We start from the raw sequence: 18,732 nt of genomic DNA on the forward strand, positions 1-18,732 counted from the left end.
GCAGCAATGCTCAGGCGATTACCGAGCATTAATGAGTATGCTTTCTCATCACTAGAGATTACCAAAATAAGACAATGATAAAAGGCGATTACCGAAGGAAGAAAATGGTAAAAGAAGAATACCAAAGGAAGACAATGGTAAAAGAAGATTACCAAAGTAAGACAATGGTAAAAGATTACCAAAGAAAGGCAACTTTATTTTTTTGCAAGACATTAAGAACAATGTCAAAATGTTTTTTGTTGAATTATTCTAAATCTTCTTCCACCAGGGTACACATTTTGGAAAGAATGAAAATATTACTCATTAGTACTGAGATTTGCACACTCTTCTAACCAAACACGGGCTTACGACACTTCCTTTCAAGGCTATGTTTGAGCAATTTAAAGCATAGGAATCCAGAGTTCACCTGGATAATGATTGATAAGAGCTTGGAACTGTGTTTGCTAAACTAACTTTTGTGTCCATCACCCAAAGGACATTTAAGTTTTAGTTCTCCACTCATTCTTAATCCTCATCTAAAATGGTCACTAGCAAATCAGTGTTTCTCCTTCTTTTGTTGCCTTGTGCAGGTAAGATATTTCAGTGTAATTTCAACTGTTAATGCTTAGTTGTTTAGCTACTTCGCAAATATTTACTTGCCTCTATTGGGTCCAAGATACCCAACATCTTTAGAAAAACATTTTGAATATGTACATTACTCTTTTTAGTAGAAATGATGCCATGGCTACATATTGAATTTACACTGCCCGATTTTATATGCCATTGTTAAAAATTTGGGGGGCATTTACATGAGCGCTCTACAGCTTGCACACAAAGGGAGAGAAGAGGCAAACTAAGAGCAGCTACCTTTATAGTTTATATTCTCCTGGAAAGAGGTCATATAAATTGCATCTGACTGATGGAGTGTCAACGTACTTAACCATTGTCGATATGGCACTTACTCTAAGCTACACTGTAGCAAAACAACGGGGTTAGCTATTTTTAGTGAGCCCACATTATACAGTTTGACTATTAAACCAGTATTTTTTGCATAAAACAACATTTCTTAAAATACCTATTACATTGTTTTTTCCCAGATTACAAAGAGTAATTCAATATAGTTCATATAGTTCTGTTTCTGTTACATTTTTCATATATGTACTGATTTAAAATGCATATATTTTACAGAAGAATGCCGCCATTAGAAGTATCAAACTGAAGACAAATGTATATATAATTTATTGAATTTAATGGCTTTTTATAAATCTTCTAAGCTGTGACTATCCGGAATCAGTATTAAAAACTTTACAAAGATAGGAGGGAAAATTAGTTTTCTTACTACAGTTTATTTTCACATTTCAAATATGAGTCCAGATAATTGCCATAAATAACAGTACCTTTCCAAGCCCTTTTGAAAGAAAGCATTGGCTAAATGTGTTGGTGCTTTAGTGATGTTAATAAATTGCTGTTATTGTTACATTCATTACAATATTCCATTGTTTGCAACCCTGTTCTTAATGTGTTTTGATAATAGAAAAAGAAAAGCAAAAGCAGGTATAAAATGTGGCCATAGAATATGGTCAACAAAAAACAAACAAACATTAGATACTCCAGAGTCACAAGCTGATAAAGGTTTAACCCCCTGCCCCCAAATAACACAACATTCTAACACTTCAAAAAATGAGTTCATCTTAATTAAAAGGGCTTGTTCAAACATATTAGATGTAAATTGACTGAGCCTCTCTTCTCCGATGGGCTCGCCCAACTAACTGAGTATAGGGACTCCCTGAACCATCATACTAGCAGATCTAATTTTGTGCTTTGCTGATACATTCTGCATTTATCCTAGATAAGGAGAGAGAGTTGCAGGAGCAGGAAGAGTGGCTAAATACAGTCTCTAGGCAGGGATTAAGGCTTTTCAGTCGATTTGCTAAATATTTTGCTGCAGCAGTTGGCCACATTTTTTAGGTGAAAAAATTTACTATATTGTCATCCTTAGAGTATTATGTGCTTTGCGGTAATTTTCAGTGTTATTAAACACAAAAAGAGTTTAAACTTTTTTTTGTATTCAATTACTCATCCATATACTATTACGTGCCCTGTGGTGCATTTTGATGTTAAATAACACTCCCGAACAGAAGTGAAACATTTTTATGGATTCAATTACTCAACCACAGAGTATTACGTGGTCTGTGGTACATTTTGCTGTTATATAACACTCCCAAACATCATTGAAACATTTTTATGGATTCAGTTACTCAACCATAGAGTATTACGTGCTTTGTGGTAGATTTCGGTGTTATATAACACTCCAAAAAAGCATTCAAAATTTTTTTCTGGGTTGAATTTGAAATCCCTACAGTGTAACATGCTTAGTGGGTGACAAGGTAACAAAGATAGCGGAATCTCGTGAGACTCCTGAGGGAGTGACTGGAGGAATATCAGAGCCAGATAAAGCTGGCATGCCAGCGGAGGTGGCATTAGTCTGTGGTCCGTAACCGGACGCTTTCCCAGAACCATCAAGGCCCAAACTCGGGCTGCATCTTTCACTGATGAAATAAAAAACAAAATTGGCCTGCTACAGGTGTAGAAATATGGTTGCTCAAAAATTGGCTATTACCATCAACACTTTATTTTTTATTTACTTTTACAGCAAAGATATTTTGTCACACAGTTTTCTTTTACTTAACAATCTCTTCAGTAAAAAATATTTTGTTTCTTGCAAACTGTAGAGTTAAACAAATTTAAAATAATGGAGAAAAAGGTGGGTTAGTTGTCATATATGCTGTAGAACTTGGTTTGTGTGAAATTTCATTGGTTTGAAATGAAACCCAAAATTGGACTGCTACAGGTATAGAAAGTTTGGTTGATCCAAAATTGACTATTGTCATAAATACTCTAGGACTTGGTTTGTGTGAAATTTTGTTGGTTTGAAATAACAACAAAAATTGTCCTGCTACAAGTGTACAAATTTTGTCCTTTTGTACTCAGTTGGGCTGAGGAGGGGAATGAGGAGAAAGAGATGAAGGAGGAGTAGATGATGGAGAGTAATCATCATGATGGAGACAAGGAAGTATTCGCTGTAGGGAGCTTGACACATATGGCAAACTTCATGTAATGCTGCCTTTTCCGTGACCCCTGCGCTTAGAGATTAGCAACTTAGCCTTTTTTCGGGTCAAGTCGGGTTTCATGAAACCCGACTTTCGCAAAAGTCAGGTTGAACGAAATCGGCCGACTATAGGGAAAAGTCGGAGGCCGACTGAAACACGAAACCCAATGCAAGTCAATGGGGAAGCAAAGTCGGCAGGGAGTGGAAGACAGTAAACACACCTACAGTGCCCATTTCAATGCCAAAAACATCAATTCTTATAACTGAAGCTTGTCATCCTTAATTTACTTCCTAATTATAGTTACGCATTGAAAACTGGGGGTTAGTTGGCTAAAGTTGTGGGGGGGATGGGCTAGTTCTAGGTTTTCGTGTGCCCTGGGCCAAAGAGTGTCAGTGCGCCCCTTTAACACATACCACAACTCATGATGCTCCGATACACCACAGAAATATAGGTATAGTACAATGACACATACTTCACTGCTTACATGATATGACTGATCAATTTTAAATTGTACAATAGCTCAAAAACAGGACAGTATATTACTCCATACAGTGTTATGGCCACCACATTGTGCACCATACAGAATAATACAGAATAATATATTTCTCCATACCAAATAAGTAGTCACATATAATGTTCCATACAGTATATGATGAGCTCCACTTAATGCTCCATATATAATGGGTCCCATTTGTAATGCTCCAGTGTATAATGGGCCCCTTAGATGCTGTTCCAGTGTCTGATCTGCCCCATTTACAATGCTCCAGTACATGATGGACCTCATGGATGATGCTCCAGTGTATGATGGGCCCTAAAAATGCTCCATATATAATGGGCCCCTTTGTAATGATCCAGTGTATAATGGGCCCCTTAGATGCTGCTCCAGTGTCTGATCTGCCCCATTTACATTGCTCCAGTACATGATGGGCCTCATGGATGATGCTGCAGTGTATGATGGGCTTCAATAATGCTCCATATATAATGGGCCCCATTTGTATAATGGGCCCCTTAGATGCTGCTCCAGTGTCTGATCTGCCCCATTTACAATGCTCCAGTACATGATGGGCCTCATGGATGATGCTTCAGTGTATCATGGGCCCTAATAATGCTCTATATATAATGGGCCCCATTTGTAATGCTCCAGTGTATAATGTGCCCCTTAGATGCTGCTCCAGTGTCTGATCTGCCCCATTTACATTGCTCCAGTACATGATGGGCCTCATGGATGATGCTTCAGTGTATCATGGGCCCTAATAATGCTCTATATATAATGGGCCCCATTTGTAATGCTCCAGTGTATAATGTGCCCCTTAGATGCTGCTCCAGTGTCTGATCTGCCCCATTTACATTGCTCCAGTACATGATGGGCCTCATGGATGATGCTCCAGTGTATGATGGGCTCTAATAATGCTCCATGTATAATGGGCCCCATTTGTAATGCTCCAGTGTATAATGGGCCCCTTAGATGCTGCTCCAGTGTCTGATCTGCCCCATTTACATTGCTCCAGTACATGATGGGCCCTATTTTTAATTAACCCAGGCATGGTATGTGAAAAGAGCTCCATGGAGTAATCTGAGGTGTGTGCTTCCACATCCTTCACTTTTGGTGTGGGTGAAGGACACAAGGAAAGGGGTTGCTCCTGACCAGAAGCCTGCAGTTACGACTCAGTGCTTGCATTTTTTACAACTTCAGAAGAGGAGGCGATAGAGCTGGAGGCTGTTTCAGCAATGTAAGCCACAAACAGTTCCTGATACTCCGGCTTTAAAAGCAGTCTACCTGCTCCCAGAAAAGGGAGCCTTACAGGCCTTCCAGAGCTACACCATGACACTGGCTCAATACCTTCTGCCTTAGCTGCTATTGTGTTTTTGGCACTACCAGCAGATGCACCACCACCACCATCAGTACCAGGTGGCCCTCCACGCCCACATCCATGTCCTCTTCCACCATACTTCCTTTTGGAAAATGGACCCAAAATACCAGCAGATATATGGTACTGTATCAGAAGCGTACAGCTCTATACAGTCTATGGATAACAGTAAATCTATATCTATATCTATATATATATTTCATGAGGCATACACAGACGCTCACAGGCTCAGTATGGATTACCCAATAAAATAACAAGTTGAAAAAGGGTACAGTATCACCAGATACAAGGTATATATAGTATAGTGTAAACATTCTGATTCTCCGTATACATTTCAGGAGGCAGACACAAATTCTCTCAGGCCCAGTATGGATTGCACAAGAATATGAAAAGCTGTAAATAGGTTATGTAACACAAGCGTACAGCTGTATACAGTTTTGGGGTAATCTTAAAGTTCCAAATATATTGCCAGAGTAACAGACAGACGTTTACAGGCTCATTATGGATTACACCAGAATCTAAATAGCTAAAAAGGTTACTGTATCAGAAGCGTTCTGCTGTATACAGTGTTGGCAAAATTGAAAATATCGGTATATATTTCCGTAGTCACCCTCAGATGCTCACTCAGTTTGGTTTTGACCATAATAAAAAATTATGTAAAAAAGGTCCTGGATAACAAGATAGCAAGTATATATTTTTTAGGGTACAATTGAAATCTCCGTATAAATAGTCCCGTAGTCACTCTCAGACGCTTACACAGTATGGATTTGACCGTAAGGCTAAATGTCGAACAAAGGTACTGTATAACAAGATACAAGCTGTATCGAGTATAGGGTAAAAATTTGTTTCTCTGGTTCAATGTATATATAGAAGGCGTAACCCACACATGCTCACTCACTATGGATGATGAAGGGAAGACTGACAGACAAGCCAGCCTGTAGTGAGAAGCAGAGGTGTAGCGCAATGTAGGTGTGAAACCGCTAAGATAAAGAGAAAGGGTGCAGTGTTTTAGCTTGCCCATTGGAGGGCAATGGAGAGTGTAGGAGTGGGACTGAATAACTGCCATTGGTCAGAGAAACTGTTAGGTGATGGTGGGCAGAGTTAACAGAAATGGAAGTATAAAAGGCTGAGGGAAGGTTCTGGAAGAGTCAGTCAGCGAAGGGAGCACAGTAAAGAGGAAGCTCTGCTGAGGAAATAGAGACAGTGGAAAGGCTCCAGAGAGGACTGACAGTTGAGGCGGTCACGGGGGGGTGGCCCAGAGGACGGTAGCCGCAGATGAAGATGGCCTGGGGCTATCATACGGACGGTGTGCTCAGACTGGCGCAGCGCTGTGGTGGTTGGGCCTAGGCCAGCCACAGTGGAAGAGCCACTGAGGACGCCACGATTATAGTTACAAAGGAAGTGAAGGTACCGGGGCCTGTGTACAGAGAAATGTGAAACGGCTGTGGTGAATTGCTGTTGTCGACAGAAGGATGGGCACTAAAAATGGACCTGTTCAATACAAACTCTGTATCAGTCTCATGCTTGTCTGCGGCAGGAAGAGGGTCCCTCCCACAGTTTGTTATCCTACAGGTGATACCTTAATACAAATTTTTGAAACAAGGTACTGTATCAGCACATACCAGGTGTGTCCAGTCAAGGGTTAAATTTCCATCTATACTTCCGGAGTCAGACACAGACACTCACAGGCTCACTATGTAGTACACCAGAATTAAAAAAGTAGAAAAAGGGAAAGGTATTCATAGCGTACACCAGTATACAGTGTTGTGGTACTTTTAAATCTTCGTATATATTTCAATCTCAGTAAGCCAGTCCAGAATCTCCACTAATGGAAACTTCAAGGATAAAAGCATAAACGCAAAGTCGAGTGTTAGCAGAAATTTTGGAATTACTGATCGCGAGAAAACCTCCCAGTAGATATTGCAGAGGCGATGCAGACCCTCAATTACAGTGTCTGTGGAGAAAGCGAAAAAGGTTCTTTGTGAAGAAAGGATTGCTTTATCGCAGTAGCGTGGATCACATCACCATTACTCGTCTCCATCAAATTGTGATCACATGGAGAGATGTACCCATGGTCCTTACTGCCTATCATGATGTGTCTGGTCATTTTGGAGTGCAAAAGACAGAAGCCACAGGCCGTAGGCGATTCTATTGAATTGGCATGAGAGGAGACATTGAAAAATAGTGGCAGGAATGTCACACGTCTGTGACTATCACAACTGTGAAAGGTGATCATAAACCACCACTGCATCCGCTTGTAAGTTGACGTCCATTTCAAATGATAGCCATTGATCATCTGAAGGTAGAGGCCAGCAGGACAGGCCATAGCTACATCTTAACCATCATTGATCAATACACCAAATTTCTAGTGGCCGTCCCTGTGAAGGATTTAACTGCCCAGACTACACAGCGGTGGAGCAGGGAGAGGTAAGTATTACAAGTTGCAAGTGCTGTGGCCATGACCAAGCAGGGGGGGCACACTCGTGGTCGACGGTACTGGCACAGGGCCCATCATAGTGCGCTGGTGTGTCTTACGGCGAGTGAGCCCTCCCACCGTCTGAGACACTGTATTGTACTATGAGGGGCCCTGTGCCATTGCCGTCGGCCATCAGTTGGCCCATCCACCTGTTCAGAGCAACAGCACTTGCCCAGGTGCGCCAGGTCTTGACCCCAGCCATTGGGGGAGGGGTGGGCAGCCCAGTAAAGGAGGTTTAAAAATTGGTATATGTTGATTAGTTGGCTGGTTATTCAGCTGCTGCAAAGGGCATAATTGGGCAAGTCCGAGGAAGAGGAGGAAAAAACAGGCAATTTTCTGGTAACCTATGTGTCATCAGGGGAAAGTGGGACAAAATCCTTTGAAACCCATGCATGGTTCATTTTAATGAAGGTTAGATCATCAACATTTTGGGTCGACAGACGGGTAATTTTTTCTGTCAGGATTGATCCAGCAGCACTGAAGACTCTTTCAGATAACACACTAGCAGCAGGGCAAGCGAGCTCCTGTAAGGCATACTGTGCCAATTCAGGCCAGGTGTCCAGTTTAGAGGCCCAATAGTCAAAGGGGAATGACCTGTGAGGGAGAACATCAATATGGGAGGAAAAGTAGTTTGTAACCATAGTTGACAACGCTGCCTCCTGTCACTTTATTCGATGCAGTATTAGCAGTCGTGTGAGCGGTACTTGAGAAATCATTCCACAACATGGTCATTAAACCCCTGTCTCCAACGCCACTTCTGCTGTGTGCACCATGAACACCTCTTCCATTGTGCCCACTACGGCTCGTGGGAGAACCAGCACCGCTGCTTTGTGCTGGGAAAGCCTCAAACAAATGGTTTACCATAGTTGCTTGCCAATATTATCTCTAGGTTCTCCAGTGGCATGATGTTGTGTAATTTGCCTTTGTAGCGTGGATCGAGGATGCTGGCCAGCCAGTAGTCGTCATCCCTCATCAATTTGGCAATGCGGGGGTCCCTTTTTAGGATCCGCAAGGCATAATCGCACATGTGGGCCAATGCTCCAGGTGTCAATGATGCACTGCCTGTGGTGGGTGGAGGAGCAGTTTCTGGCAATTCCACATCCCTACAGTCATGCACAAACACTGTACCTGACCTTGGAACGCCAACATTTTCTCTTGCCCCCTGAGAAACATCCTCCTGCCCAAAATAATCATCCCCCTCATCCTCATCCTCCTCCTCTTCCTCTTCTTCCTCCACCTCGTCCAGGACAGTTCCCTGACCAGACAATGGCTGACTGTCATCAAGGCTTCCCTACTCCTCCTCCTCCGCTGCAGACGCCTGATCCTTAATGTGCGTCAAGCTTTGCATGAGCAGACGCATAAGTGGGATGCTCATGCTTATGATGGTGTCGTCTGCGCTTACCAGCCGTGTGCATTCCTCAAAACACTGAAGGACTTTACAGAGGTCTTTCAGCTTTGACCACTGCACACCCGACAATTCCATGTCTTTCCTCAAACTGCCTGCCCGTGTATCCTTTCACAAATGTATTACAGCCTGCCTCTGTTTGCACAGCCTCTCAACCATGTGCATGGTGGAGTTCCACCTTGTTGCAATGTCTATGATTAGGAGGTGCTTGGGGAGGTGGAGCAATTGCTGCGGCTTCTGCATATGACTGGAGTGTACGGCCGAGCGACGGATGTGCGAGCACAGTCTTCGCACCTTATGGAGAAGGGATGTTAACTCCGGATATTTATTAAGGAAGCACTGCACCACCAGGTTCAAAGTGTGAGCCAGGCAAGGTATGTGTGTGAGTTTTGCACGGCCTATGGCTGCCACAAAGTTACGGCCGTTATCACTGACTACCTTGCCTGCCTCAAGATGTAGACTGCCCAGCCATGACTCTGTTTGTCGCTGCAAGTAGTCAGCCAGTACCTCCGCGGTGTGTCTATTGTCACCCAAAGACATCATCTTTAACACAGCCTGCTGACGCTTGCCACTAGCTGTTCGATAGTGTGACACCTCGTGTGCAACAATGCCAGCTGCGGATGTATTGCTCGTGCGACTGCGCTCTGTGGATGAGCTTTCGCTGATAGACAAGGAGGAGCGAAAGGCTATAGCCAACTGTTTCCTATACTGTGGGCTAGGCAGCACTGTTCCACCGCCACTGTCCCCAGTGGAGCCTGCATCCACCACATTAACCCAGTTAGCAGTGATGGACACGTAACAGCCCTGGCCATGCCTACTGGTCCATGCATCTGTTGTGAGGTGCACCTTTCCACTCACTGACTGTTTTAGTGCATGGACAATGCGGTCTTTCACATGCCGGTGGAGGGCAGGGATGGCTTTTTGAGAAAAGAAGTGCCGACTGGGTAGGTCATAGCATGGGACAGCATAGGCCATGAGGTCGCTTTCAACCAAACGGTAGGGCATCATCTCTAATGAGATTAGTTTGGCAATGTAGGCGTTCAAACACAGTGTTTGCGGATGAGAGGATGACTACTTTCTTGTCCTACTCAGAGTGTCTGGTAGGGTGAGCTGGACTGGAGAGCTGCATATGGGGGAAGTAGCGGTGGACCGAATGGAGTGAGAGGGGGTTGGTGATGGTATTGGTGGTGATGGCCTAGATTCAGGGTTGTGTTGCAAAACCATTGTGATTCCCTGAGTGCTTTGGCCTTGCGACGACACCTCCACATTTAGTGCTGGTGGTGTGCTTAATGGTGGCGGTGGTCTTACAGTGGGGGTAGCGATGGAGCATTGTTGCCTACCTTCAGTCGGAGCAGGTGCACATGTGCTACCTGAGGTTTTGTAGACCGTCCACGCTTGCAAGTGCATGTTGATTAAATGTCTAAGCATGCAACTGGTATTCAAATTTCTGAGTTGTTTACCTCGGCTAAAGGTCCTTCCACACTTCTTACAGGTAACCTTTGCCTCATCAGTAGGATTTTGGACAAAGAAGTGTCACACTGCACTCTTCCTACTATGGTAAATATTTTCTGGTCTTGCACGCTGTGCTAAGTTGACCGTCTGGCCAAGCTGTCCTGCAACTCTTTTAGTTTTTGTTCCATGTTTTTGGACAGCTACGGGCCTGCTAGATAACCAATACTGCGATGTCAATGCCTGCTGCAGATCCTTCTCCTTATCTGAACTATTGCCAGTGCCACCCTCCTCCCCCAATGGATGCCAATCCGGGTCCAGAACTGGGTCATCCATCACCTCCTCTTCAAAGTTATTTGCACCTTCTCTTTACCTTCCTATGTGTTACCGTGTAAGGTGGTATAGTATGCGGGAAGGGGCACCTGGGTTTCATCAGGGTCAGATTCTGGCTCAATAGACTGCAAGGGCAATGTAGTGCTGTGGGTCAATGTACCAGCAGAATCATCTAGCAGTGGCTGTGCATCAGTGCACTCCATGTAAGATTCATCTTGGACTAGGGAATTCAGGATTTGACTGGATAACCCAGACATGGTATGTGAAAAGAGCTCCATAGAGTAATCTGAAGTGTGGGCTGCCGCATCCTTACCTTTTGGTGGGGGTGAAGGACACAAGGAAAGGGGTTGTTTATGGCCAGAACCCTGCACTGATGACTCCATGCTTGCAGGTTTCGACCATTCAGAAGAGGAGGCAATAGAGCTGGTGGCTGTTTCGGCAATGTACGCCACAACCTGTTCCTGATGCTCCGGCTTTAAAAGTGGTTTTCCTACTCTAAGAAAAGGCAACCTTACAGGCCTTCTTGGGCCAGAGGATGACGCAGGCTCTACACCTCCTGCCTTAGCTGGTATTGTGCTTTTGCCAGAACCAGCCGATGCACCACCACCATCAGTACCAGCTGTGTCCCCCTGCCCACGTTTGCGGCCTCTTCCACCATACTTCCTCATGTTTGGGAAAATGTACCAAAAATACCAGCAGAGAGATGGTACTGTATGAGGAGCATCCAGCTGTGTAAGGTGTATTAAACAAATTAAATCAACGTATATATTATGTTAGTCACAGACGCTCTCACAGTATGTATTGGACCATAATCCAACAAGCAGATATACGGAACTGTATCAGAAGTGTACAGCTGTATATGATTTTTGTGCAACTAACAATCTCCGTCTATGTATTTACGGAGTGTCACACACACGCTGACTAGGTATAAAAGTGACTGTAATGCGAACGGCAGATATACAATACTGTTGGAGAATCGGACAGCTCTATACAATGTGTGTATGTAAAATTGTCAAGCTCCGTGTATTTGTATACGGACTGACACACGCTGTCTCAGTCTAGTTTTGACCGTGATCAAACAGCAGATATATGAAACTGTTTGAAAAATGGACAGGACTCTAAGGTGTAGGTCTGGAAAAACTTCTCGGCTTTTTTTTTCCAGAGTCACACACAGGTAGCTTCTATTTGTCCATGCTAGAAGGCGGTACACGGTAGTGTGTGAGGAGCATACACCGCTGTACGGTGTGTGTATGGAAAATTGTCAAGCTTCATGTATTTGTATACGGACTGACACACGCTGTCTATGTCTAGTTTTGACCGTGATCAAACAGCAGATATACGAAACTGTTTGAAAAACGGACAGGACTCTAAGGTGCAGGTCTGGAAAAACGGAAAAACTCCTCGGCTTTTTTTTCCAGAGTCACACACAGGTAGCTTCTATTTGTCCATGCTAAAAGGCGGTACACGGTAGTGTGTGAGGAGCGTACACCGCTGTACGGTGTGTGTATGGAAAATTGTAAAGCTCCGTGTATTTGTATACGGACTGACACACGCTGTCTCTGTCTAGTTTTGACCGTGATCAAACAGCAGATGTACGAAACTGTTTGAAAAACGGACAGGACTCTAAGATGTAGGTCTGGAAAAACAGAAAAACTCCTCGGCTTTTTTTTTCCAGAGTCACACACAGGTAGCTTCTGTGTGTCCGTGCTAGAAGGCGATACACGGTAGGGTGTGAGGAGCATACACCGCTGTATGGTGTGTATGTAAAAGTGTCAAGCTCCGTGTATTTGTATACGGACTGACACACGCTGTCTCTGTCTAGTTTTGACCGTGAACAAACAGCAAATATACAAAACTGTTTGAAAAACGGACAGGACTCTAAGATGTAGGTCTGGAAAAACTCCTCGGCTTTTTTTTCCAGAGTCACACATAGGTAGGTTCTATTTGTCCGTGCTAGAAGGTGGTACAAGGTAGTGTGTGAGGAGCGTACACTGCTGTACAGTGTGTGTATGTAAAATTGTCAAGCTCCTTGTATTTGTATACAGACTGACACACGCTGTCTTTGTCTAGTTTTGACAGTGATCAAACAGCAGATATACAAAACTGTTTGAAAAACGACATGACTCTAAGGTGTAGGTCTGGAAAAATGGACAAACTACTTGGCTTTTTCTTCCAGAGTCACACCCAGATAGCTTCTATTTGTCCGTGATACCAGCTGGTACACGGTAATGTGTGAGGAGCGTACACCGCTAGACGGTGTCTGTATGGAAGATTATCAAACTCCGTGTATATGTATACAGACTGACACACGCTGTCTCTGTCTAGTTTTGACCGTGATCAAACAGCAGATATATGAAACTGTTTGAAAAACAGACACAACTCTAAGGTGTAGGTCTGGAAAAACGGACAAACTCCTCAGCTTTTTCTTCCAGCGTCACACCCAGATAGCTTCTATTTGTCCCTGATTCCAACCGGTACACGGTAGTGTGTGAGGAGCGTACACCGCTAGACGTGTGAAACAATGAACGCTCAGTAACTCACCAGGAAAAAATAAAATTTGGAGTGCTTTGAAAAGAGCAGTTTGAACAGCAGTGTGCACACAGCAATGCAGCTAGCAGGTAGCCTTAAAAGGCAGCCTAATCACCACCAGCGCTGCTGCATACAGCAAAAATCCTCCTCTTTCACTGCACACTAACTGTACAGTGAAAAGCGCTATCAGCAGAAGCAGTTTTTTTTTTCTTCTTCCCTGCCTAACGCTCTCCCTGTTTAGAATCAGCAGCGGCATGAACATGCTAGGCTGGCTTGCCAATCACAGTAATGCCGGCGCCATCTTTGGTGTAGCACTACTGTGATTGGCTAGCCTTCCAGCATCATAGGGACTATTTAAACTCTGCCAGCGCCATTTTGTGGATATTGCAGCTGAAAACAGCGCAGTGAGAGTGTAGTGTGGGCATAGGGAGAGTAAAAGGTGCGTAGGGATAGTGATAGAAAGTTATAGTAAGTGTTATTTATTCCAAAAAGATCTTTTAAAAGCTGAAGACTGTCTTGATTACTTCTTTTTGTTTGTTAGGTGGGGATTTAGTAGTGAGAGATTTTATAGGTGGGAGGAAGGGAGGGTGGGTGAAAGGCAGGCAGCTGGGAGTTCTCATATTGTAAGTACATGCTGCAGCTTTCTGCTATTTTCCACTTAAGATACCTAATATCTATCTAGCAGTTGTGTGACTGGCGCAATCTGGGTAAAGATAAATGTATGTGACAATTTAGCAGGGGTAATACTCTTCATTACTCTGCATTTCCAGTGTGTCAGCAAGACAATCTAAAAAAAAAAATAGCCACTCATTGCTAGATACAGTGAATTTGTTCATAAGACCATTGTAAGGGTACTTGTGAAAAATAAAGCTAGTATTTTTTGGTTTTATAAACATAATGCATTCAAGATGCAAAAGGGTGATGTTGAGGGATGTGGATGTGGTGTTGCCCACCAACGCTGTGTGATAGATCTGAATGTGACTGTATCTCATTCTAGGTTCCTGTCAAAATTTGGTCAATGCGCTACACCACTGATGACCCAGACAAGTGCGAGGATGTTGTGGGTTGGATGGCAGACAAAGGCTCCAGTGAGTTGACAAGCAGCACTACCAATTCTTCCACACAGTACAGTCTCAGTAGCGTAGAGGCTGGATCCTCAACCTGGTCCTTCTTCCTCCCACAATCAAGAGTCCCAGGAGACATATGACCCCAACGCTGGAAACTCTGAGGAACTGTTAACATACCCTTGTAAATTGTCATGCCTCTCAATGTGCACCATTAAAGAGGGTCATGAGGAGGTCAGCGATATCGCAGCTGGGGGCCGATCGCCGCTATGTATCACACGTAGTGAGATCGCTGGCGAGGTCGCTGTTGCCTCACAAAACCTGTAATGTACCCTTAAAACTTAACAAGGGCTGGATTTTCCTCCAAATTTGTAAGCCCTACGCATGACAGCAACGTTATGTAAATGCAGGCCAAGTGTATTTTTTTTTTTGGAAGTTATCTTAGCATCCAACCCTTAAAACCAGTGGAAGAGTCTTGAGGAGATCATTTGCATATTCCCAGTGCCTTCTGGGATAAGTGAAGAGTCTCCGCGAGCTCAACGATCACTGGGTTTTGGCCGTTGCAGCTGAAAAGAGGAAATCGGAAAACCAGGGGAAGAGTCTTGAGGAGATCATTTGCATATTCCCAGTGCCTTCTGGGATAAGTGAAGAGTCTCCGCGAGCTCAACGATCACTGGGTTTTGGCCGTTGCAGCTGAAAAGAGGAAATCGGAAAACCAGGGGAAGAGTCTTGAGGAGATCATTTGCATATTCCCAGTGCCTTCTGGGATAAGTGAAGAGTCTCCGCGAGCTCAACGATCACTGGGTTTTGGCCGTTGCAGCTGAAAAGAGGAAATCGGAAAACCAGGGGAAGAGTCTTGAGGAGATCATTTGCATATTCCCAGTGCCTTCTGGGATAAGTGAAGAGTCTCCGCGAGCTCAACGATCACTGGGTTTTGGCCGTTGCAGCTGAAAAGAGGAAATCGGAAAACCAGGGGAAGAGTCTTGAGGAGATCATTTGCATATTCCCAGTGCCTTCTGGGATAAGTGAAGAGTCTCCGCGAGCTCAACGATCACTGGGTTTTGGCCATTGCAGCTGAAAAGAGGAAATCGGAAAACCAGGGGAAGAGTCTTGAGGAGATCATTTGCATATTCCCAGTGCCTTCTGGGATAAGTGAAGAGTCTCCGCGAGCTCAACGATCACTGGGTTTTGGCCGTTGCAGCTGAAAAGAGGAAATCGGAAAACCAGGGGAAGAGTCTTGAGGAGATCATTTGCATATTCCCAGTGCCTTCTGGGATAAGTGAAGAGTCTCCGCGAGCTCAACGATCACTGGGTTTTGGCCGTTGCAGCTGATAAGAGGAAATCGGAAAAATCGGAATTTGGGCTCATCTTTCATCGTTTTTAAGAAATCTCAAGATGGAAGAGGCCAGGAGCCATTTGGTGAGCTGCATTTCTTGCTTCATGTTCACAGACTTACCAGTGGAAAAGCCAAACTTCACATGCCACAAATGCAAGCTTGTGTCCCTGTTGGAGGAAAAGTTGCAAAATCTCGAAGAGAGGTTAGCTACGTTGAAGATCATTAAGGAAGGTGAAGAGTTCTTGGACAGAGCAGAATTATCTCTTCATGTTACAGAAAGAGAAGAAATTCGAAGTGCACCTGAAGAAACAGAGGAATGGAGACATGTGACCCAGAGAAGCAGGAGGATCAGGAGGCAGTCAGCACCCATACTGCTCAGAAACCAGTACCAGGCTCTCACGCAGGAAAATGATGAAGAAATACATCAGGATAAGACTTTGCCAACAAACAGCAACCTTGTACGCCTTCAGAGTCCTCCTGGATGGAGAAAGAAAAATGTTGTGAAGAAGAAACGGAGAGTGGTGGTCATGGGGGATTCCCTGTTGAGAGGAACAGAGGCCGCTATCTGCAGACCGGATATAACTTCAAGAGAAATGTGCTGTCTTGCAGGTGCAAAAATTAAAGATGTGTCTGACAGGATATCAGGACTCTTCAGACCTACAGATGACTACCCATTCCTGCTACTACATGTGGGGACAAATGACACCGCAAGAAACGACCTGGAAACCATCTGCAGAGACTTTGAAGACTTAGGCAAGAAAGTGAAAGAACTGGGAGCGCAGGTGGTCTTCTCTTCCATCCTCCCAGTGGATGGCCATGGACCAAGGAGGTGGAATAAGATTCTGCAGGTGAACAACTGGCTACGTCGATGGTGCCGTCAGCAACGATTTGGATTTCTGGATCACGGAGTGAACTACTTATACGATGGACTACTTGCTAGAGATGGGGTGCACCTTACGAAGACTGGAAAGCATGTATTTGGAAGTCGCCTTGCTACACTTGTAAGGAGAGCTTTAAACTAGAACAACATGGGAAGGGAAGCAAAAGACCAGAAAAAGCCATACACCTGACAAATGCTATTGAGAACTCTGCTAATAGAAGTGGAAAGGAAGAACAAAGACGAAAGAATCTAATTAATAAAAATATTGGAGAAAGAGAAACCAATCACAAACTAAAATGTTTCTATACTAATGCACAAAGCATGGGCAACAAACAAGGAGAATTGGAACTACTAACACAGGAAAAGAAATATGATGTCATTGGAATCACTGAAACTTGGTGGGATGATACACATGGTTGGAATACAAGACTAGAAGGATACAACTTATTTGCAAGAAACAGACTTGATAAACGAGGAGGGGGTGTTGCATTGTATGTTAGAAACGCGTATATCTGCACAGAGATTGAAGCTTCAGAGACTGGGAGTTCTGTGGAAACTGTTTGGGTAAGAATACAAGGACAGAACAATGGAAAGGACACCATTGTAGGCATTTACTACAGGCCGCCTGTGCAAGCTGAAGATATGGATGAACTCTTTATGCATCAAATGGCCAAGTTCTCCAAAAAATATGACATAGTTGTCATGGGAGATTTCAACTATCCAGACATTTGTTGGGAATCTCTCTCAGGCAAAACTAACAGGTCAAGGAAATTCTTATCCTCTCTTGCTGACAACTTTATCTTCCAAAAGGTAGGGGAGAAAACAAGGGGAACTGCTACCTTGGATCTAATCCTTATAAACAGGGAGGAAATGGTTGAGGAGGTAAAAGTGGCTGGAACCCTAGGAGGTAGCGACCATGCTATTTTAGAATTTTGGATAACTAGAGGCGGAAGACCTGTGAAGACTCAGACGTCAAGGTTAGATTTCAGAAAGGCAGATTTTAAGGGATTCAGAAAGATAATTGGAGGGATCCAATGGCTGGATATCCTTAAAGACAAAAATGTCCAGGAAGGATGGGAAATCTTGAAAAATGAAATTCTCAAAGCACAGTTGTTAACAATTCCGAAAAGAGGGAAGAATAGGAAGCATTTAAGGAAATCAGGATGAGTGAACACAGAACTTAAGCACATGCTAAAAAGGAAGAAAAAAATGTTTATAAAATGGAAAGAGGGAGGCATATCTAAAGAAGAATATAATGCTGTCTGCAGAATCTGCAGGGCACAAATCAGATTAGCTAAAGCTGAAAATGAATTGAGACTTGCAAGAGATGTCAAAAGCAATAATAAAGGATTTTGGGGATATGTCAAAAGTAAAAGAAAAGTCAAAGATTCTATAGGATTTTTACAGGATGAAAATGATGAAATGGTAAGACAGGATGTTGAGAAGGCTGAACTTTTAAATTCCTATTTTGCATCTGTTTTCTCTCAGAAAGGAAATGTAACACCAACTGTTATTCACTGTCCTATTAAGGGAATAGAAGAATCCAGGATATCTATAAACAGAAAGATAGTGAGGAAACACTTAGCTAACCTAAATGAATTCAAGTCTCCAGGTCCAGATGAATTACACCCCAGAGTACTGAAGGAGATAGCAGAAGAAATTTCTGAACCACTCTCCATAATCTTTGAAAATTCTTGGAGAACAGGAGAAGTGCCAGAAGACTGGAGAAGAGCAAATGTTGTTCCTATCTTCAAAAAGGGGAAGAAGGTGGACCCAGGCAACTATAGGCCGGTGAGTCTGACTTCTATACCAGGAAAGATCTTTGAACAAATTATTAAACAACATTTAAGTCAATACCTGGATAAGAATGAAGTGATCAAACAGAGTCAGCATGGGTTTGTAACTAATAAGTCATGTCAGACTAACTTAATTTCCTTCTATGACGGTATCACTGATTGGGTGGATCAAGGAAATGCTGTAGATATAGTATATCTTGACTTCAGCAAAGCATTTGACAAAGTCTCTCATACAATCCTTATTGAAAAAATGACTAAGTATGGAATGGACAAGGCAACTGTTAGGTGGATTCATAGCTGGCTTAGTGATCGGACCCAAAGAGCGGTCGTAAATGGCTGCACATCCAGTTGGAAGAATGTCTCAAGTGGGGTACCACAGGGCTCTGTCCTGGGCCCTGTATTGTTCAACATCTTTATCAACGATTTAGATGAAGGAATTGAGGGTAAACTGATTAAATTTGCTGATGACACAAAGCTAGGAGGGATAGCTAATACTAGAGAAGAGAG

The 18,732-nt window shown here is 43.5% G+C and overlaps 1 protein-coding gene across 1 annotated transcript in view; it reads left to right on the plus strand.

Moving 5' to 3' along the window:
- The first annotated feature begins 426 nt into the window (after positions 1-426).
- PLG (plasminogen) overlaps positions 427-18,732 on the plus strand; it is a 275,833-nt gene continuing 257,527 nt past the window's right edge. The window contains exon 1 of the mRNA XM_073560188.1: positions 427-569. Coding sequence (XP_073416289.1) covers positions 521-569 — 49 coding nt within the window. The 5' untranslated portion in view covers positions 427-520. The remainder of the gene's footprint in view (positions 570-18,732) is intronic.

This window comes from Dendrobates tinctorius, unplaced genomic scaffold (assembly GCF_039654945.1).
Source record: "Dendrobates tinctorius isolate UK_male_01 unplaced genomic scaffold, ASM3965494v1 ptg000293l, whole genome shotgun sequence".
In the NCBI taxonomy this organism is placed as follows: Eukaryota; Metazoa; Chordata; class Amphibia; order Anura; family Dendrobatidae; genus Dendrobates; species Dendrobates tinctorius.